The sequence below is a fragment of the Natator depressus genome, chromosome 9, assembly GCF_965152275.1.
Source record: "Natator depressus isolate rNatDep1 chromosome 9, rNatDep2.hap1, whole genome shotgun sequence".
NCBI lineage: Eukaryota > Metazoa > Chordata > Testudines > Cheloniidae > Natator > Natator depressus.
In genome coordinates, this window is record NC_134242.1 from 82,933,163 (window position 1) to 82,955,447 (window position 22,285).

The 22,285-nt window shown below is 41.0% G+C and overlaps 1 protein-coding gene across 7 annotated transcripts in view; it reads right to left on the reverse strand.

Annotated features, from left to right (window-relative positions):
• Nucleotides 1-2,104: 2,104 nt before the first annotated feature.
• Nucleotides 2,105-22,285, reverse strand: part of PAK3 (p21 (RAC1) activated kinase 3) — a 196,947-nt gene continuing 176,766 nt past the window's right edge. For all 7 annotated transcript variants that reach the window (XM_074962470.1, XM_074962471.1, XM_074962469.1 and 4 more), the window contains 7 exons: nt 19,510-19,558; nt 15,158-15,270; nt 14,004-14,121; nt 13,110-13,209; nt 12,462-12,658; nt 6,003-6,140; nt 2,105-5,309 (listed from right to left, as the gene is read on the reverse strand). In XM_074962470.1, the coding sequence (XP_074818571.1) occupies nt 5,220-5,309; nt 6,003-6,140; nt 12,462-12,658; nt 13,110-13,209; nt 14,004-14,121; nt 15,158-15,270; nt 19,510-19,558 (805 nt within the window). In that variant the 3' untranslated portion in view covers nt 2,105-5,219. The remainder of the gene's footprint in view (nt 5,310-6,002; nt 6,141-12,461; nt 12,659-13,109; nt 13,210-14,003; nt 14,122-15,157; nt 15,271-19,509; nt 19,559-22,285) is intronic.

The window sequence follows — 22,285 nt, forward strand, 5'->3', positions numbered from 1 at the left end:
CCATCTGCAATGATTGCCAGCTCACTGCTCCTGATTTCAGTCCTCTCTTTCCTAACTTGTTTTGACACCATTTAATATGCAACTGGTAAAAGCAGGTGTCTCTGGCCATGTCTCGCAGTAATTGAGCACTAAGCATGAGTGGCTATGAATGTGGGCCCCACTAGCTTGGAGACAGCTGCAACTGGCACACAGATGCTAATGCAGACATTTTTAATCCTTTGGGGAAATGTCAGGTGCAAAGCCACTGTGCCCCAAAAGTAAAAAAGGTCATTTTTCATTAAAGCAACTTTAACATTAATATCTTATGTTACCCACAATTTCCTAAGTCACCGTCAGATTCTGAAACTTAGTGCTTACTCAGAATAGCTAAGCAGTAATAGTATTTGCAGAATCAGACCGATGACTGACCAGAAGGCACCAATGAAGAGAACATAAGCTTCTTTCCCCCACCCTGCCATACCCTTTTTGAGACTGCAGCTGTTCCCAAAGATCCACACAACCCATGCGTTGAGCCAAAACACGTAGATTTCACCTCCAAGCATGGGTTTATGCGTTTGTGACACAACCCCAGAATGCTGGCTCATCTCTGAACCATTGATAAACAGAGGAAAAGGTGTAAGCAAGATTCCGCAGTGTTCACCTAGAGAGAACTATCGCTTTAGATCAAGGATGGGCATGAGCAATGAAGTGTTTTAAAGATACTTGAAGATCTCAAGATGCAGATGCTATGGTAGAAACCCGAGCAAGATATCAGAATGGTCGTCCTTGAAACACAGAGGTTGTCCTTTCCCTGGTCCTGAAAAATATGGATTAAAAATGAAGATACTTTCCCTGTCCAAGAGAATAACTATCTTGAAAGCTGGAGGCTTTGCTTCTGGGCCTTAGTCACTTCCCCCCACCGCCCATCTTTAAATTACTGAGTGTGAATGAATGAATGATACTCCATTGGGGAAACATGCAAACTAGCGGTCTTTTATACAGCTCATAAAGGCTAATCTAGCTTTGCTGTGCATGCCCTGGTGTTTCAAGCAAAGCAACATTTCCTCCTGCTTTCATTGGTAGATTTTATGGAATCTCTCTGGCTTGTCAACCAATTCGTATGCAAACCCGCTGAGCAAAGAAATATATTTATTTACATGCTTAATGTACAGCATTGAGGAATATTCCTTATGTAGCCAAAACCATGACTCCATATTGGAAGTAACAACTACATAAGCAACTGGATATGATTTCATATTTCCCTTCTTTAGTGACTGGAACGTGCTGGGGGCGGAAACTGGGGGGACTGGCTGATAGGAACTATAATGTTGAGGTGCTCTCACTAGCCTCAAAGAAACCTCAACAACAACAGAATAAATAAATAACTGAGTTCATCTGTGTACAGTGAGATTTGGCCAACCAGTAGCCACTGATGGAAAACAGACACATACATATTTACAAAAGCAGAAAGACACAACAGGTGATAACACAACCGTTGCCCGATACTGTGACCAAAACCTGAGAGCACTGTAAGATCCAGCAATTCCTCTCTGGCTCCTGTGAATGCATGCAGAAGCCCTGTTACATTTAAGGCTTTTTTTTTTTCCTTTTCCATTTTCTTAAATAAATAATCTGTACTGTGCTTCTCAAGCTTCCCTGATTTTACTGCTTTCTTGCTCCTGTCCTAGGACCTTTCGGAACCATGGTGAGCTAACGGCCATTTTCACACCTCAATATTATAGGGGACTGGAACAACATTTGAGATCGGGAAGTTCTTTACTGTATTATGAATTTAAAAATGAAATAGAAAAAGGAAATTAACCGGTCTATTAATACCTGGAATGAAAGTGTCTGAAACATGTACAGTATGTTTATCTTTATATATGCTTTTGGCAGGAGGAACAGCTTATCTCTAGTTTCAGAGTAGCAGCCATGTTAGTCTGTATTCGCAAAAAGAAAAGGAGTACTTGTGGCACCTTAGAGACTAACCAATTTATTTGAGCATAAGCTTTCGTGAGCTACAGCTCACTTCAATGCATCCGATGAAGTGAGCTGTAGCTCACGAAAGCTTATGCTCAAATAAATTTGTTAGTCTCTAAGGTGCCACAAGTACTCCTTTTCTTTTAGCTTATCTCTAATACTCCTTAAAATATATATAAATAATTGCCTAAACCAGGGATGGCTCTCAAAAAACGAGATGGTACCAGAGACTTATCTGATTGTTTATATCTTTTTTGTTCTGCAAAGGCAATGCCTATCCTGATGTGCTATTTTTCAATTCCATAATTCACACACAAGGCCTGTCTCTTTCAGGATTGTTTTCCACTTCCAAGTCTGCCTCCAAATTCAGGAGGACATAAAAGCAGCTCCTATCTTTCTGCATCCACTGCCTTGTAGCATTTAGTGCCACAGAATCTCCCCAGTGAAGCGCTTTAGGAATGCTACTAGTCCCTTATAAAAAGGAACATAAAGTAATTGGTCCCTTTTACAGAGTACTCAGCTGGGCAATTGTATCTTGTGCGCTGGTTGCAATCACTGGCAGGAACTGGATTTCTATTGAATCTTGTCGGCATGCTTGGAATTTTTTTAAAAAGTAAAATCTCTGGATTTGCTGCTGCAAAATAAAATATTTTTACAATAAAAATAAAATAAAAATTAAGGCCTCTTATTAAAGCAGTTGCATTTAAAAAGCCAGTGTCTACAATATTTCACACACTGGAGCACAAACCGTTCTGAAGTGTGTATCTTTGATTATACCTTTTAAAATTTTTTCTTTGAAGGGTGGAGCTGGGATAAAAAGGCAAAATATTTATAGCTGAAAAAAACAACTAGGGAAAAAACTCAGCAAATCGAATAGCATAACCTCCCCCAAAAAAGATTTGTCCTGGATGTCCACCAGAAATGCTCCACAGAAAGTGCTTTCCTTTCAAGGGACGGATGTCCACAGCTTTGTAGATACAAAGAAAAGAAAAAGCTACCCTGGAAATAGAAACTGTCACTTGCCCTTTTACTTCTTGTGTGGAATTTAAATTCATTTCATTCCGACTGATGCTTTACAAAATAAGGTTGGGCCTTCATGAGTTTGAATCACTGGATTTTCAAAGAAGCCTGAACTCCCATCCCCTAGATGTCTAACCTGAGTTGACAAAGACAAAAATGACCCCACTGCAGAAGAAGGATCTTTACTTATTTGGGCATAAAACAAAAGCAAAAACTTGTTCTGCATCCCAGGAGACTGGGGAAAGTTAATTAACAGCTGAGTATGGTAAACTAACAAACACTGCCTCAGTCAAGCCCCACAGAAACTGAGGTGGACAAATAATGAAGGCCAGCCAGTTGGCAATATTAATGAAAGTCACAACCCAAAGATCTGACTAAAATCCAAAGCCAAACAAAGGCTCAAGGCCTAATCTAGGAAAGGGCTGAGCACCCTTAACTCTTACTAACTACGAGTTGAGGATGCTTAGCACCTCTGAGGAATGCTCAGCTCCTTGAAGTATCAGAAACTAAATGTGAAGTCACCTTGAGCTACATTCGAGGGTTTATTATTATTTTTACAGAGGCAGGTTCCCCACTGCCAATACCCCATATCCTACTGTTGTTTCAAAGGGCTTTGATTTTTAAACAGTCTTAACCCTAAAATCCAGCAGCAAATATTCCATACACGTTATTTTGCGAAGTGAAAGCCAACCAGGTCTGTCCTCTTGACATAATACGAATTGTTTAGTTATACTATTCTGCTCCTTTACAAATAAATTTACTAGCCAGTACAATCCTCAGTCATTTCCAGCAATTATTCTCCCCTCGATATACACATACTAGCATTAAGGCGAGTTTGGTGCATGCATTGAGGGGAGAGTTAAATGCTGACCCAGTTTATGGCCTAAGAGTATTTATGTACGCTATTCTGCATTTCCCTTTCCCTCCCTTCACCTGGCACTACAAAACCTCTAGTTTAAATATATTTTCTCCACCCTCTTTTGTTGGATTGGCAGAGAGCTCATCCAGAACGAAATCGTGCAAACTCCTACTCACTTGAGTAGCCCCAACATGTTCAATAGGATTATTCACATGACTAAGGGGCACTCACCGGAGTAACAGTTTAGAGCACTGGGCTCCCTAATTGATTGGGAATATTACAGACGCTACCTGTCCCTTTTCAGCAGTCACAACCCGGCCAAGAGGATGGGCAGACTCAGTTCACAGAATCGCTAGGTTGAATTCTGCCCCTCCATTACATCGGTGCAAACCCAAGTATAAATAGGGCTGCACTGGCGTGGAGGCAGCTGATAGCAGATTTTAGCCTACTGTTGGTTAGGGTCTCATGCTATGAACAGCTGGTGTAATCCCACAGGGCACTGAGTGCCTCCCGTCTGCAAAGGGGCTGAGCGTCCTCAGTTCCCTTCAGGGGAGTGCCCTTCCAGCTCACTGCCGGGGAAGTTGTGTGCTGAGCACTTTGGAGGAGAGATTCAGCACCTAGTAAGACTGGGCTGCCATTTTTATTACAGCTTTATATCAGACGAGTCCTTTCTGAACAAACTTGCTGCCCGTTCCGCTTTTCAGTTTACAAGAACCTCACCAAGGCAAAAGTACCATTGTTAATTGCACACATTGTGCTGTGAAGGACCCAAACTCTGGATGTTCACGGCTAAAAGGGTATATCTCAGCAGGATGCGATTCCTGCTCGGCGGGCGATTTATTTTTGGTTGGAAAAGCACCTTCACTTTCATCCTTCTCATCTAACAGTACCATGAATGGGCAAATACTAGCGAATGGGTTGTATTCAAAAGACAACTCGGCCTGGAGGAGGTTTCTCAATGCAGGAGGACCCTTCTTCCATTCCAAACCAAACCAAAAAACTCAGAAAAGTGACTGTGAATCTTTAAGAACCAACCAATCATTTAAAAGTGAAATGCATAGGATGGTCACTGAGAGTCTCGCTACTGAGTTTGTTTGACCTTCGAGATGGTTGAGACAACAAGGCGATTTCTGGCCTGGCAGCTTGGTTTTGGGCCCTGTTTCATCTGAGAAATAAATCAAGGAATCAGAGAGCAGGAAGAAGACACGTGATAGGTTTCTAGTCCTCGAAGAGCTGGAAAACAGCTGGCCTCCATCATGACTGTGACTGTTTGTTTGTCCTTATTTCTGCCTGTCCTGCAGCACAAGAATTGAGGTTTTACAGAGTTTTGTTCAGTCCTGCTCTGGAGGGAGCTGGCCTGGGGTAAAGCCAGCCCACAATGCTAGCGGCTGCTGTTCTTAATTGCTTCCTTTGCTGCAATGATGAGAGGAGTCAGGCTGGAGAGAGGCTTGGCTAATTTCAAAAACGGATGCTATTTAAAACAAAAACAGAAAGAAAAATTATTCATTATTTTCCATTCAAAGCCCATTTACCCTAACTGTCAAGCAGCTTTTTTGTTGTGCTTGCGCCATCCTGAGGCTCTAATTTTAAAAAGACACAATGCTATGTAACTTTTCAAAACACGAAGCACAAATTAATCTCTGGTGCAATTCTAGTGACTCCAGGGATGAATTTGGCCCAATCTAATTTTAGGCCCAGATCCTGTATTCAGAACCTCTGAGGCGCAGGTTCACATCAGTTGCCTTTGGCATGAAGGCAAAATTCAGACTACAGGGTGCTGGGTGACAGAGTGCACATTGGCCAGGCTCATCTCTGGGGCCGGGCTCTCATCTCATCTACACCTGTGTTTCAGATCTGGTTAACTTCAAAGGATTTCCTCCTTAACTGCACCCATGTAAGTGGAGGAGCATCAGCCCCACCTCACGCCCCCTTTCCGCCGCCCCATTCAAATGCCATTAACTGGTTCTGAAAAAGAAAACTACACGTGACAGAACACCTATTGGTAGTGTGAGAAGTGCCAAGCTTGACGTGTAATGCACAATGAAGATCCGACTACACCAACTCCTTGTATAGCCAGTGGGGCTCCATATTTGGAGGATACAAATGCCACCGCTTACATAGACTTTTCGCTTGCAATTGCCTCACACACCTGTGCCCATTTTACCTGCAAAAGCTCCTTGGCAGACCCTCGTCTGTCTACGTCCATCTCCAGACAGCGGTTCAGAAAGTCTCGGAACACAGCAGAGAGTCTCTCAGGATTTTGAAGTTCTGGGGTTCCATTAGTAGCTATCAGATACAAAGCCTAGAGAAACATTAAACCAGAGGCTTTAACCTATTTCTTTCAGAGTTGTCAACATCTAATATGTATTCCTGTTTAAGGCCAGGTCTACACTCGCAACTTTTGCTGGCAAAGCAATGTCGGTTACAGGTGTGATTTTTCTGTGACATTTCTATGCTGGCAAAAGCCCTAGTGTAGACGCATAAAGGGCTGCTGTCCATGCAGCTTACTGCATTTTCCTAATAAGCTATCCCAACAAAAGCAATTTTTTACTGGCATAAGTTGTGTCTGCAATAGGGAGGTTTTGCTGGTATAGCTACCCTGACAAAACATTTGAAGTGTAGACCAGGCCTAAACATATATTTCAAAGGTACTAGGAATAATTCAAATGCATCTCTGCAGTGCTCACTGTTCCCTTAAACACCACTTCCATATGACAGAGTGATGCAGTAGATACTTCCATTCATTCTGGACAACTGGATATCACTGTGATTTTGTATCATAACTCAAGTGCAGTGCAACAGTTCATCAATTCAGAGAGGAAAATAGGGAAATTTAGGAGTTGATTTTCAAAATATGCCTACAATTGCATGCCCACTTACCAGGTACACAAAGTAGATGGATAGCTGCATGGTACAAGTTGCTAGAGAGTAAACTGAAGGTTTTGCCAGCTGGGCAAGTGACAATAGGGCTCTGATCACTGGAGGGAGAGGGAGGGCAGTCTGGGACTGCCGGCTGAGCACATTAGCTGGATGTTTTTGCAAAAGTATAGGGGCATGTCTACAATACAAAATTAAATTGACCTCACTTATGTCGGCATACAGCAGTCACAGTAATGATATCACTTGTGCATGTCTACACTTTGCTCCTTGTGTCGGTGGTGTGCGTCCTCACCACAAGCGCTTGCACTGACTGACCTGTCAGTGTGGGGCATTGTGAGACGGCTCCTGAAAGCCAGCAACAGTTGATGTAAGCAACGCAGTGTCTACACTGACACTACATCGACCTAACTACATTGACATTGACTCTACACCTCTCGTGGAGGTGGAGTTATTAAGTCTGTGTAGTGAGCGAGTTACATCGGCAGGAGCAAAATTTTAGTATAGACACTTACAAAGTCAGGTCAACTTAAGATGCCTTGCGTCAACCTAACTCTGTAGTGTAGACCAGGGCAAAGAAATTAATTAGTTAATGCAGACGTTTCAACTGTAATCTTTGTTTCAGAGTGTGCAACTGTCATAAAAATAAAGGGACGGGTAACCACCTTTCTGTATACAGAACTATAAAATCCCTCCTGGCCAGAGGCAAAACCCTTTCACCTGTAAAGGGTTAAGAAGCTAAGATAACCTCGCTGGCACCTGACCAAAATGACCAATGAGGAGACAAGATACTTTCAAGCTGGGAGGGGGGGGGGAACAGACAAAGGGTCTGTCTGTCTGTGTGATGCTTTTGCTGGGAACAGAACAGGAATGGAGTATTAGAACTTGTTAGTAAGTAATCTAGTTAGAAATGCGTTAGATTTCCTTTTGTTTAAATGGCTGGTAAATAAGCTGTGCTGAATGGAATGTATATTCCTGTTTTTGTGTCTTTTTGTGCTTTAGGTTTTGCCTAGAGGGATTCTCTATGTTTTGAATCTGATTACCCTGTAAGGTATTTACCATCCTGATTTTACAGAGGTGATTCTTTTACTTTTTCTTTAATTAAAATTCTTCTTTTAAGATCCTGATTGCTTTTTCATTGTTCTTAAGATCCAAGGGTTTGGGTCTGTGTTCACCTATGCAAATTGGTGAGGATTTTTATCAAGCCTTCCCCAGGAAAGGGGGTGTAGAACTTGGGGGGATATTTTGGGGGGAAGACATCTCCAAGTGGGCTCTTTTCCTGTTCTTTGTTTAACACGCTTGGTGGTGGCAGCATAGGGTTCAAGGACAAGGCAAAGTTTGTACCTTGAGGAAGTTTTTAACCTAAGCTGGTAAGAAAAAGCTTAGGGGGTCTTTCATGCAGGTCCCCACATCTGTACCCTAGAGTTCAGAGCGGGGAAGGAACCTTGACGGCAACCCATTCAGATGAACGAGCTAGTTCACACTTCAAAAATGATTGTTTCAAGGAGTCTGAAGACTCAGAAAGATAAAACTATATCCATTATGCTTGTGTCACATTTTCAAGGTCATCTTCAAAACCCAAAGGTGCAGAAACATAATTGGAACAAAATAAAAATAAAGGTGAAAGCTAAGATTCTGGAGCAAGCTAAGAATTCAGTGGCAAGGGTTGAATTCCACAGCAAGTTCCATGGAGCCCTAAGCATCCACTGGGCCACTTGAGTGCACAAATACTCAGTTTGTGCACACAATCACATCATCAGCAAATATAAGCATGGCACACAATTGCACAGGAATTTGTGTTCCTTCATATTTGAACATACGGTCCTTAAGAAGATCATTAGACACATATTACTTGTGATCGAGGCCTAGAAAGTAGAAAACCTATAGCACAAGTCTATTACCCCACTACAGGATGTTGTTATGACATTGACACTTTGAATCCTTACATAGGTTACAAAAGGGACCTATGGAACCCTACCAACTCTTCGCACTTGGACTTTCAGAATAGGAGGAGGCCTGGAAATCCCCCCCCCCCAAAATGTTTCTGTTAAAATAGTACCAGTTCTGTCCTATTAGCATTCACACAGACAGTGACCAAAATCCACTTTTTTTACCCTCTTAAACATAGAGCAAGGCTTTCTAGACCTAAAAGTTTGTTTAAAGCCCTATGGGCCACTTCATCCTTTTAAAGCAACTGCCTTACACAAGCAGATATTTGCTTTGATCTTAAAGGGTATTTAGAATGCCAGAACAGATTCAGGTTTTATTTACACCACTATCCATCCAGAGTAATTCGACTTCACGGATATCTCTGGATTTACACTGGTATCGTTCCAATCTGTGCCTCTGTGTCTGAGGACTGCTGAGTTCGTAGCTGAATTGATCATTTTCAGCTTTTACCACCTAAATGACTCCATCCGGACTGGAGACATTCCAGAGGTCAGATGACTTTTTGTTTCCAATGGACTTTAAAACTTACTGACCCCCTTCTGTTTGCTGTAGGCTAAGTATTGATATACGAGTTGCATCTACCCTGTCTTGAATTCCAAGTCAAACAGGAGCGCAGGTTAAATGCAGCAGCCCTTTTAGAAGCTGACTCACTGTGCTGATTTCATCACAATACATGAGTCATGAAGAATAGTCATCCTTAGCCAGGCATTGCACCTTTTGAATATTTCAGGGGAAGGGAAGTGGGAAAGGAAGGAATTTTATCATTCAGGTCTTACAAAGTAAAGCAGGGAAAAAAATGTCCAGTATGTAGGAAGGGAGTGGATTTCACATTGGTAGTAACTGAACTGCAAAGGGGCAGTAAGCATTTGGCATAGAAAAAAGAACAGGAAGGATTCAGCAGATAGTTATGGCTGCGATTTGGGAAAGTTAGATACAGACCTTATATGGGTCACATGTCATACCCACATGTGTGAGGCTCAATTTATGAGGACTCTCAGGCTGGGAACTGTAGCATCCAAAGCACTCTAGAAATATTTTGCAATTTTTGATGAAAACTAATGCAACTAGTGCAACAGGTGACTCATAGGATAAAAAAGAAGAAAAATGTTTTTTTTCAAATTGAAGCTTGGGAGATCCAACATGGATTTAAAAGTATATTGCATTTTTGTGCCCCCAGGCTTGTATCTCAGGGCCTGAGTGCACGTCTGGCACAGTGAAAATCACCGTGAAAAGAAAGTCACACTATTGCAGGCTGTATTCATGAACTGGAAGCGAATTAGGATCTCCAGAAGCCAGGAAAGGGCACCTGTGCCATAGATTGTCTCTGAACACTTGTCTTTCAAAGTGGAATGAGTTTCCCCTGAGCTAGGAAATGACACAGGCTTTTGCATCAGGATGGCTATTAACTCTGTCCATAATTAATGACCTTTAAATGCCTTTATTATTTATTTATACATTTATATTGGTGCCAGCAACTAGAGCACCTGGGCACCTTGCATTATTAAAACAATTATTCACAAAATAAAGTATCAACCCTGCAGTTTAAAGCTTTGCAGAACTCCATGAACACAGACAAACTCTTAAACACAACCATTACAATGACCTATAAATCTGCCAGCAAATTGGCCAAACAGGTCTATGCCTAGAAGCTCCCCAGACCACCCATGGGAGCTGGTTTCAGAGGCATGGACCTCTCACTGACGATGCCCTGAAGAGTTTACTTCTGTGAATTAAGAGTGATCCAACAAATCATAACTTCAGCAGGGAGAGAGACCATCTCTTTGATTTAACCTGGGTGGGAAGAGCTATAACTGAATTTGAATGCAGTCACAGAGGAGAAGCCTAATTAGCTTTGCAATAATTGATTTGCAGCGTCTAGAGGAATCCTAATCAGCTCGCTGATATTGCAGGGAGATTGCAGCAGGTCAAAATCAGCTGCATTTCAGAGGGCCAGGTGGAGACTGCAGTGACGCTAATTTTCCTTGCCAGATTTTGGGCCAAATCCAGGGCATGAAGGTTTCTGCAAGGGTTCCCTGAGGAAGATGATGGGGTATGGAATCATTCTCCCCACAGAGGAGCAGAGCACATCTGGTTCTGCTCAGAGGCCACTGCTCTAGCACCAGGACTGCAGTAATAATGACTACTGGCCTGCCCTTTTGGAGGTGGGGCTCACGTTCAGTGTAATTATCAATGTCCCTTCCCCCACAGTACCTCCATGCAGTGGTGCAGAAAGTACTGGACAGAAGCAGTCTGCAGGTGCAAGTTATTGTGTGCAAGTGAAGGAAAGCCCACAGTGCAGCCTTTCCACGCTTAGCACCGCACATCCCAAATCTGTGGCTTTCCAAAAGAATAGAGAACCTTTTGCAAAAGTTGCAACATCGAGTTTGTTTAAAGCCCTATGGGCCACTTCGTCCTTACTGTTCTTTCCTTAATGGCAATGACCAACACAGTTTCTCCTCCAACATTATTTTCGTTCATCTACCTGTTCTTTCAGAGGCAGCGGTCTGTGTGCTGATGTCTGCAGTCTGGGTATCACAGATCAGAACCTATGAATATGTCTACAGTGCAATAAAAGGCCTGCTGCATGGCCAAGGCTGGCCTGGGTCAGCTGACGCTGGCTTGTGGGACCTGGACTCACGGGGCTATACAACTGCAGTGTAGATGTTTGGACTTGGGCTCGAGCCTGGGCTCTGAGCTCCCGTGAGCGGGGAGGGTCTCAGAGCCTGGGTTACAGCCCAAGCCCAGATGTCTACACTAAAATGTTGGGCTCCACTACTAGGGTTGCCAACCATCCAGGACTGTCCTGGAGTCTCCAGGAATTAAAGATTGTCATGTGATGAAACCTCCAGGAATACGCCCAACAAAAATTGGCAACCCTACCCATTGCCTGAGCCCGAGTCAACTGACCCAGGCCCTGAGGTTTGGTGCCACATGTTTTTTGCTGCAGCATAGACATATCCCGTGAGAGAAACCTAGAGGCCATGCTTTGTTCTGATATTCTCTCTGCGCAAATCTAGAATTACTTATGAAATGTTAATCCATGGTCTGAATTCCTCCTAATGCCATAGGGAAGGGAGATACAAGCTGGACTTCCTCTGGTAAATGTGGGCTGCTGTATCACTCCAGGAATACACCCCAGGGAAGGGAGACCAGTGTTTAACTGGGTGTTTCATTCAGCGATACAATTATGCAAGATTGTCCCTTAATATTCACTCATTTTAATATGCAAATTGATTAACGTAGGAAAGGACTAAATTTCTTCGGACAAAAATGTAAACTGTTCCATAGTATAAATGCCCCAATTTTTTACTAGCAGTATTTGTGTTGAAAGATAACCTTAAAACTGCACTTACTAATAAGTAATTACAGATTTCACTATAAGATAAGACATTTCATTTATTTAACAAATACACACTGAGCTGTGTTTGGGAAAATTCTCCTTTCCCCCCTGTTCTGTTTGAAATTCTTTTCACAAGACTTCATCAGCTGGAGAAACTTGGACTCAGAAAGATTCTTGTCATCAGAGATACAGCAGAAGGAGATTTCAGAAAACAAGCAGACGTACTGAGAATTTTTAAACAGCCCTGAAGGCAAAAATGACACATATTGAGAATAACTCCATGTCACTTATCTTCTGAGGTACCCTCATTTAGGTGCCTATAGCAACAGTATATACTGGTATGCTGCAATGATACTGTTGAAACAATACCAAGCTTGTGTGGTTTGGACAGGATTTTGTATCTAAAATTGGGACAGCAGAGAAGGACAGCGCTATATGATTCCACTTGCACCTTACCCTGAGAGGATTTTCATTAAGGTACGGGGGTTCTCCTTCCACCATTTCTATTGCCATGATCCCTAATGACCAGATGTCAACTTTGGGGCCATATGCTTTCCTTGTCACTACTTCAGGTGCCATCCAGTAGGGAGTCCCCACCATTGTGCTCCGTTTGCTCTGCTCAGGTGTGATCTGAGCACAAAACCCAAAATCAGCTGCAGAGAAGAAAAAAAATACTGTTAACACCAACTTGGGCTATGAAGCAAACAAATACAAATATTCCATTCTCTGCACAAGAATGCATCAAGGTATCTGGCTGGAAACAGGGCCATCTCTTGTTTACATAACAGGATATAACCAAACAACTACTGAATTTGACCGTTTAAGTTCTTTTAACAAAGTTGGACTCTACAGCTCTTATTTATGTGAGAAACTTCATGTCTTTCGGGCCTTTAGATCAGAACTCTGGGCTCTGAACATAGTCAAATAATTTTGAGTCACCCTACCTATGTTCTCAGATTTCCCTGTGGTGTTAAAATTGTTCTAAAATGAAACATTCCTTGGCTGCAATGGCCAATATACTATCACTTCCTTCTGATAACAGGCTGTCAGTTAGCAATTCCACAACAACCACTGGAATAATGCCACCTGAACAAGAACACCTACTCAATTTGACAGATCCATCCATCCCGAGAAGAATGTTGTCACTCTTGATGTCTCTATGGATCACTTGGTTTGAATGCAAGAAGTCCAGCGCTTGCAGGCACTGATATAAAAAAGGAACATAAAGGTAAAAATTAATGGCCTGATTTAATCATATAGGGGGACAAAAATATCTGTAAAAGATTTAATTTCTAGATGAATTGTGAGTAATGGCAGAATATTGTGCTGTCAAGTGAAATAGCTTGCTACTTCAACACTATTAGAATAATAACTTTCTAAATGAAGGCACATTAGCTTTTGAATTAGAAATGTCAATTATTGTTACAAACTATAGCCTGGAAGCACAGACGGAATGACTGCTGCTACAGTGAATTTTGCCATCTCTATCCCATATGACAAACTATTATTTGCCAGAAAAGAAATAAAGTTCTTTCAGTATGAACCAGATCACTATTGGCAAAATACTGCATGACAAATTCTTTGGTGTTACAATCTACAGCAGATTTTAAAATATTTTTTTGTCACGTAATTTCTCATACTTTAACAAACTAGCATTTGTTTTTACTTGCAGTTTTTTACATTCTGTGGCAAGACTATTTCCTTTTAAAGGCCAGGAATAAGGTGCACTGCTGAATTATCACAGGTAAACATTCAAAGAAGCAAAGCTAAACACTACTAAATCAATAAAAAGTGTCATCATAACTGAACCTTATTACAAGGATGGCATTTTTCAGCAGAACATAGATCTGATTTCCTTTAAGACGCTCTTCCTCCTCTAATATTAAAAAGACAACTTTTAAACAAAGATGTATTTTGAGATCCCTTACATTCTTATCACACCATTACACTACATTACACACTTTTCCAGCAAGCACATCCATGCATGGCACCTCTTACCTCCCTACAGACAGCTGCTATCTGTCCTTCATCCATACAGGTCTCTGTAACAACATCCGTTAAAGAGCCTCCTGCCAAGTATTCCATAACTACCCAAAGTTCATCACCTACCAGGTAGCTGAAACAAGAAAATGAAGACACCACCATCAGTAAGCACAACTATTTACAGAGCTGTTTTGACAAAAGAAACTCACAGATGACTTTGCCTATTTGGCATTTTTCATTGACAACCAGGTATAATTAACAGTTCACAGCATTAGAAGAATGTGTGTAGTTCAAATGAAAAAGGTTATAGGCAATACTTTATACAGCAGGCTTTAGATAGTAAAAATGCAGTTTAGAAAATGTAAAGAATGTTAAACTAGGCCGTCTCACATTATTTGTTTCATAGTGAAATGTATAGAGAAATATAACCATTAACTCCAAGAGGTATAAGACGCACAGCAGCCGATGGTGGCAGAAGATGGAATTTGATCAACAGTTTGAAAAACCTTGAATAATATAAAGATAGGGAAAGGAAATCCTTCATGTGCTGCCTGCAGAAAACACAATCCAGCCGTAGCTGAATGTTTTTCATTTAGCCCGTCAGAAGCAAAGAAGTGAAAACACAGGAAAAACATTTTTTCAGTGCATTTTTGAAGCATCCCTGGATATACAAAAACAATTTTAAAACTGACAAGACATCAGTTTATGGAGAGCTTTAAACATAAACATTAAAAAAAAAAATAAAAAAAATCCCAGCAGGAATCTAGTCTTCACCGAAATTACATGAATGGCATCATGCCTATTGGGGAGCAACAATTGACATAGATTCTAGAACTTTTTGCCCGTGCTCACTTAACAAAATAGGAAGAATGTGTCCAACTCATAAAACGTGAAGATGTATGTAGTTATTGACAGTTGTTTTCAGTAAAGGCACGTGCTGGTCACAATTTTCAAAAATTGGGTCTACATAGTTTGCAAGAATCTTTCACATGCACACATGAAGGATAGCTTTCTGTATGCTTGTGTAAATGGATCCTGACGTTCAGTGATCAGCTTTGTGTGCACAAATGGTCATTTGCACACAAAATTTTAAAAAAAATTGTCTGGCTAAATCTTTGACGCACAGTATATAAACAAGCTCTACAGTGATAATGACTGGCACAACTTACCTGTCTAAATAGTTTACAATATTAGAGTTCTTATTTTCCCTCATGACCAGGATTTCATTAATAATTAGTTCCTTTTTAGGCTGCTGCTGGAGATTCATTTGCTTTATGGCCACCTAAAATGACATTTTGTTAAATACTAAGTTTAATAGCATATATTGCAACAGACCAGAATGAAAAAGAAATAAATGTGTTTGAGACCATATGTTTCAGAGCAGCTGAGAACTATACCAAACTGCCCTTTAATTAGGCATTAGTGCTCAGTAACTTGCATTGCAATACTATGCTTTATACTTTGAAATCCGCACTATTTCACCCACTAGTTGGGTGACAATTTCAGAGTGCACTGCCTTACATGTCTTATTTTGCAAAGTATATAAAATGGCTTTAAAAATGTTATCTGCTACTTAATATCATTAACATTCTGTAGTCCTAGCTTATTCCAAAATGGTCTCAATTCATTGCAGTCATTTTTGCAAGTAATTAGTGATTTGGGTACTTTGATTAAATAAAAAAATAAAACCATCTTGCAATAGTATGGCAACAATACAAGTTCAATAACTATTCTCCACAGGGAAGATTAGTTATTCCCCTTACATAAATTATATAAAATGCCTATATCAATTTCATACAAAAAGCGACTATAAAGGAACATTATTAAGGCAGAAGAGACCTACTTAATTCTGGCATTTCCTATCTTGAGTGCTTGACTTGGCAACCCAAAATAATATTCTTTTAATGAAGTCTTGCATGCAATTTTCTAGGTTTGTAAAAAACACAACCTGTAACCTCCACCCCCCAGATATTCCATCAAGTAGCATCTTACTGGCACCAACGTGAGTCATCACCAGGGTTACAACCTCTAGATCCACCACACAGATCTCTGCCACTTGCGCTAATGAAGTAGCTGATAGAAATATTAGATTGTCATCCTCTATGTGGACCAATGTTAGAAGGGAATGAGACACTTTGCCAGTGGGTTTCACAGATGTTTGTAAATAGCAGAGGAATGGTGAGAGGCAAATCATAGAATATCAGGGTTGGAAGGGACCTCAGGAGGTCATCTAGTCCAACCCCCTGCTCAAAGCAGGACCAATCCCCAACTCCCCAGATCCCTAAATGGCCCCTTCAAGGATTGAACTCACAACCCTGGGTTTAGCAGGCCAATGCTCAAACCACTGAGCTATCCCTCCCCCCTTGGAATCTTGGGTTCCATCCCAGATTGCAGACCCTTCTGCCCATATCCGCCCCAAGTAGGACTTCTTTTGAAATGCCCCCTGCAACCAGCCCTTCCCCACCCTGTTTGCTCATCCCAGTTTCATTCTCTTCATCTAGCCAGTCCCAGTCTCCATTCATCAGGCTTCTTATCCCAGTCCCACTCTCTTTGACCAACCTGTCCTAGTCTCCCCATCTAGATTCTCCATTCCACTCCCCGTCTTCATCCTCCCCTCTGTTCCCAGTCTCCTTGCCCAGACATTTCCAGTCCCCTCTAGTTCCTTGTCCCCTGTCTCCTTGCCCAACCAATACCAGTTCCCCCCAACCTGGCTTCTCATCCAATCTGTCTCCTTCTCTCCCACCCCTGGCTTTCCATCACCCTTCCACCTCTCCCATGCTTATGTTCCCCCTCCTCATTGTCTTCCTCCATGGACTCTTCACTCAATCTCCCCCTCCTCCCCAACTCTTTGTTGCACTCTTCTTGCACAACTGGTCCCAGTTCTCCCCCTGCACACTGGTTTCCAGTCTCAGTCTCCTTGCACAGCCAGTCCCAGTCTTCCCCAACCCAGCTCCCAATCTCACACTCTTTGCCCAGCCAGTCCCAGTTTCCCCCCAGTCCCTACTCCCTGGTTCCCCTTTTCCTCCCCATCTACCACCCTCCTTGTCTGAATCTACTCCTAACCCTCACCCAGGTCTGACTCTTGTCCCCTCCACATTTGAATCAAGCAGCTTCCTCCTCCACACTGCCTAGATCCAGCGGTGGGGGTGTGGGAGTGGTAATCATCTCCTTGCTCTGATTCCTGAGGCCCAGCCCCCAGCAGCAACTTCAAGGAAAGTGCTACTCAGCCCCCAGCTGGAGCATGCCCAGAATTTGGGGGAATTTAACGGCTAAAAATCTAAGATATCTCTACTGAGCACACGTAGTGATTTTTCAAATGCTTATAACACTGCCAAATTTGAGCAGACTATCAAAGGGGATGCAAAAGGCACATCCCTGAGAGAAAGGCCAAATTTCGAGTCCCTGCTCCAAAGCATGGAAACACTAGAGATTCTCAAAGAAAAAGTTGCCAGAATTTTTAAACATGGACAAAATAATGTAGTTTTCAATAGCCTCATTCTCAGAGATAGTTGAACCATTCTGGCTACAAAATTTCAAAAATAATATGGCCTGCAGCAGATCTCTGGCAACGGAAAACAGGGTCTTATAACAGGAAATGTCAAGCATCCATTATACAACGGGGTATTATCTGTCCCATCTATAATATGCACTGGAGATGAAATTCACTCCATCTCAAAAAACAAAGGGTTTGAATGGGGAATGAATGAAATCCAGCCTATATGACATGGGACAAGCAGCCCCTTCATGGCCACTACTCCAGCTCTGTGTTGACCTCTTTGGACCTGGTTAAGAAATCACTTCCCTGGAACGCAGGTGAGCAGGAACTGTGAGGCATCCAAACAAGGCGCCTCAGCTAGACCCCCCTCCCCCAAGAACTGGGTAAGGTCCCAATATTCCAAGCACTTATACATGTGCTTAACTTTAAACACATGAGCAGTCAGTCAATGGGATTATTTCTGTGATTAAATTAAGCACGTGTGTAAACGTTTGCAGGATTGGGGCCTATACATGTATTTTCATGGTAGACATTAACTATTCTAAACCATTCTAAAGGGTACAGGAACCCTTATAAAAATCCCATTACGGTATATTAGTAACACAGTCAGTTTAATGTGTTTGTGTCTGATCCTGAGAGAAGTCACTGGGAGCTTTGGTGGTCAGCACCTCTGAAAATCATGCCATTGTTATTTGGATGTCTAAATATAGCTTTAGGGGTCTCACTTTAGTCACCTAACCTTGCAAATGTTGACCTTTATACAGGATTTTATATAATTTCAAAAACTTTGGTTTGAAAAAAAAAGAAATGAACACGAAAATGACAACTAAAAGTAGCAAAACTTGGAAGTTCAAAGTCAAGACATTCTTAATTCAAGACCTCATTCATTCTCCACTCCCCGCACTGTGACCAGCTATTGCAAGGTCACACTTAGATCAGTGTGTAGTGTCTTGTACTGTGAGACATGACCTAAGCATAAATGGATGTTTTAAGGACAGATCTTTACCTTTAATTTTGAGTTTTCTTGTTTTTAATGGTCTGGGTCAACCAACTTCAATGTCACTAAAATATAAAATTGTGGCTTATAATAATATAATAATGCTCTGTCTTTAATATTTGCAATGCACTCTGAAGATGAAAAGTGCTGTAGAAAAGTGTTAAGTGTTATTATTATAATTGAATCAATGATTAAGATAAATTGGAACGAAGTGACGGAAACATCCATCAGCTAATCTGACAAAAGGTTGTTGTATTAATACATTCAGTAATTAAGACAGAGCTAGCATGTCCTTCTGTGCAGGATATAACTTCTCTTTTCATACTCTTTCCGGTTATGCTTTCTGGCAGTGCTTAATAATGCGATCGGAGAAACTTTCTTAGGTCACTGCAGTGAACCGTATTTATTCCTAATACCAATTAGAGATGGGCTGAACTGTTTGACAAACCCTGGGTATCGTCAAGCCTGTGGTTATCCATAAGTCTGTAGTTAGGTTAGAGGATGCACAATCTAAAGTCTGCTCTACACAAGTTTTTTGTGTTGTAAATTTATAGATATAAGCTCTTTTGATATAAATACCTTTATACTGGTAAAACTGCTTCCACACTATAGGATTTACCTATATCAGATTTACCTATATCAATTTCTAAACCAGTATAGTTAAATCAGTAATAAAAACTATGTGTAAACCAGCAATAGGTGCTATCTGGGATGTCTGTACAGATTTCTCTCTATACCGTAATACAACCTGGAATGCCATAATAGTCTAGGTTGCTAGGTTGGGATTGATAAAATTTAAGAGGATGCAAGAACTGGTTTGAGGAAAGAGTAGGTAGGGAAAATAGTCCACTTAACAACTGGCCATACTAAGGGTGAAATTCTGGTTCTATTTAAGTCAATAGCAAATCAAAGTAACCGATACCTTAATGTTAAGCTATATGTGAACAATGAGTATGACATAATATTCATGACAAAAGAGAAAATATTGAAGAATTACATAAAAATCTGGATTTAATATTAGCACTCACCTCTTGTCCTGTGGCAATGTCTATTGCTGTATAAACAGTACCCGATGCCCTAGAAAAAAACAGCAGCCAAGAAGTGAGGAGATGTACAGTGCCTTTGACCAATGTTAAATATATATACCATATCTCTGCCTAAGATGTTTACAAAATACATTTATTCAGCCAGCACAGTATTTAGCTTTGTACAACAAGCCACCACACCATGCAAAGGATGCAAGATAAAAACCCAAGCTCAGCACCTGAGTGAAAGGAGCACCCTGAGTCATTTGTTGTGACTAGACCTGGCCAAAATAAAAGCAAATTTTTTCTATGAAAAATGCTTTTTATTGATTTTTTTTGGCTTTTTTATTGAAAAATGAAAAACCAAAAAAAGTTCAGGGTTTTGTTGTTGTTGTTGTTTTCCAAAAACCAAAAAATTTTGCATCCAAATTGTGACAAAAAATGAAAAATGTTCATTTTCTTCTGTTTTGTTACTGCAGGAAATAAGATACATTTCCCAACCAGCTCTACCTGTGTCATCTTCAGATGATTTAGGGGTACACTCCATGGGCTTCAGAGGGAGCTGTGCTCCTTTCCTAGGAGCGCTCTGGGGACGCTGGCAGTGGAGGATAAGAAAGCAGGCAAAAATGAGGGAAAAGGATTCCCTTTGGATTAGCAGCACCTGAGAAGCTGTTAGTTTACAACCCAAAAATTACAGCCTACACTGCATTTGCTTGTAGGCTTTCTGCAGAGCCACTGTTTGGTTTCTTTAGTCTTAAAGCAACAAGCAACCCTTGACAATATCTCAATTTTCCTAAAGGTTTATCTTAACATTGATGAAAAACATCTAGGAGAGATTCAAATGTGGTTGAGTTGAGCTACTTATGTTTTCTTCTCGCTTCTTGGATGAAGCGCTGCTAACTTGATTTCCTATTCTCAACATCCCATTTTCTGCCCAACTGCTTACCTTCTATGAGCTCTCGTTTGGTTTTTCAACATTGCATGGCTGTCCTGATATTTTAAATGTTTTCCTCAGAGCCAGAGTTTGCTGATCTTCACACCATGGATGGATGGTTTAAGAAGCCTGAAGTTCTTTTAGAGGCAGAGATTTGCTTAGGCCTCGGGCTGGCCCTGAGTTAGCTTGCTATATTGCACTATGTGATTTTTAATTGTATACACGCACTTAGAGACTCTGTTAATTTTATTTGTAAAATTCTGCAAGGTGAGAAGTCCTAGACTCCTAAAACGGAATACAAATAAATAAATAAGAAGCCCCAGATTCCTATGCACGTCAAGTCACTCGGCAGCTTCCTATTTTAGGGTGTCAGACACTTGAATCCTTCATCGCCCTTATATTCAAGTTTCATTTTCAAAGCAGATCTGGAGTCTGTCATAGAGTCACCGGAAAATAAAGTGACACACTGATCGGCATATGCAGACTAGACAGTCTGTTTTTTTGCCATCTGTTCCTGATTAAGAAAGATTCTTTCCCTACAGTGTTGTGGATGACTAGAATTGGAAAGAGGTAATACACAGAGTAAACCACCTAATGGATTTAAATGTCGAGGGGCCATGGTAACATTTGTTAACACTACTGGAGGCTAACACCTGAATTAAAGCATTGGTTCTCAAACTGTGATCATCTAGAGAGCCTTTCTGCTTGTCTGCAGAAATGGATGGACCAGGATGGAAATTTTGGGAAGGGAAGCTGGAACATTTACATACTCTGAGTGAAAACCAGCTAATTTAAACTGAAACCAGTTAGTGTTGCCCAGTGTTACAAGACCTTCATGTTAGTTCTGTTCACCTGGAAGCTGAAATATTTCCATAGCGTTTTAATTTGGCAGACTCACTCTTTTGTGCACCATAGACTGAGTGCTTGTATTGGAAACAATGTTAGCATTTGGCATGCTATGCATTCTTTTAATATAAATGCAAATGCATTTTTCTAAAACTAATTGTGGAGATTAATCCAATTTGTTTTCATAAAAATCCAACAGTTTATTCAGGGTTGCTAATACTGAGCTGTATCTCCCTAGCTCATTCCTGTTAGGGTTTATTTAAAACAGCTATTTGAATTCGGATGTTTTATTGTTTTTTTTTTTTTTTGGTAGGCTCAAGGCTATCTGGTAAGAATTTAGATAGATATGAGTATTTTAAATAAAGCTGTAAATTAATTGCAATGCCGCTATAATTTTATATTAGGGACTCTTTCTTCCAAGCGATTATAATTTCTGCTCAGTATCTAACTTTTAAAATACATTGTAACATCTTAGTTTTAACAAAGTTAGGCACTCAGTGGGATCTGGAATTGGATCTGTCTCAGTGTCCTGGTGAAGTAGAAGTGGTGAAGATGAACCAAGAAACTAAATCACAGAAACCATAAAACATCTTTATGTTAGAAGGAACCAGAAACTGATTTGAGCCAGTGTAGCCTTCTCTATCAAGCAGCCATAACCGACATTTCCTAGGTATCCTGAAATGTCCTCAAACCCTAAACCAAGAACAAACACCAAAAAAGAGATTCAGCTCTGAAGCTCACCTATTTCCGAGTGTGACTCTGCTGACTAAAGTACGCTGTTTGCTAACCATATGGAGCACCGCTGAGTGACTGCCCACCCAATTCACTTTTCCTTAAATCAAAAGCTCCTCTTCAGCTGCAGTCTGCCAGGGAACCATGTCTTCCCCTCTAGTCTCCAGTTTCCTTATTAGCAGCCACTGAAAGATCTAGCCACTCATATCCTATTCTATTACTATCTTCAATATCATATTAACTGATTATTTGTAATAAATGCCAGGA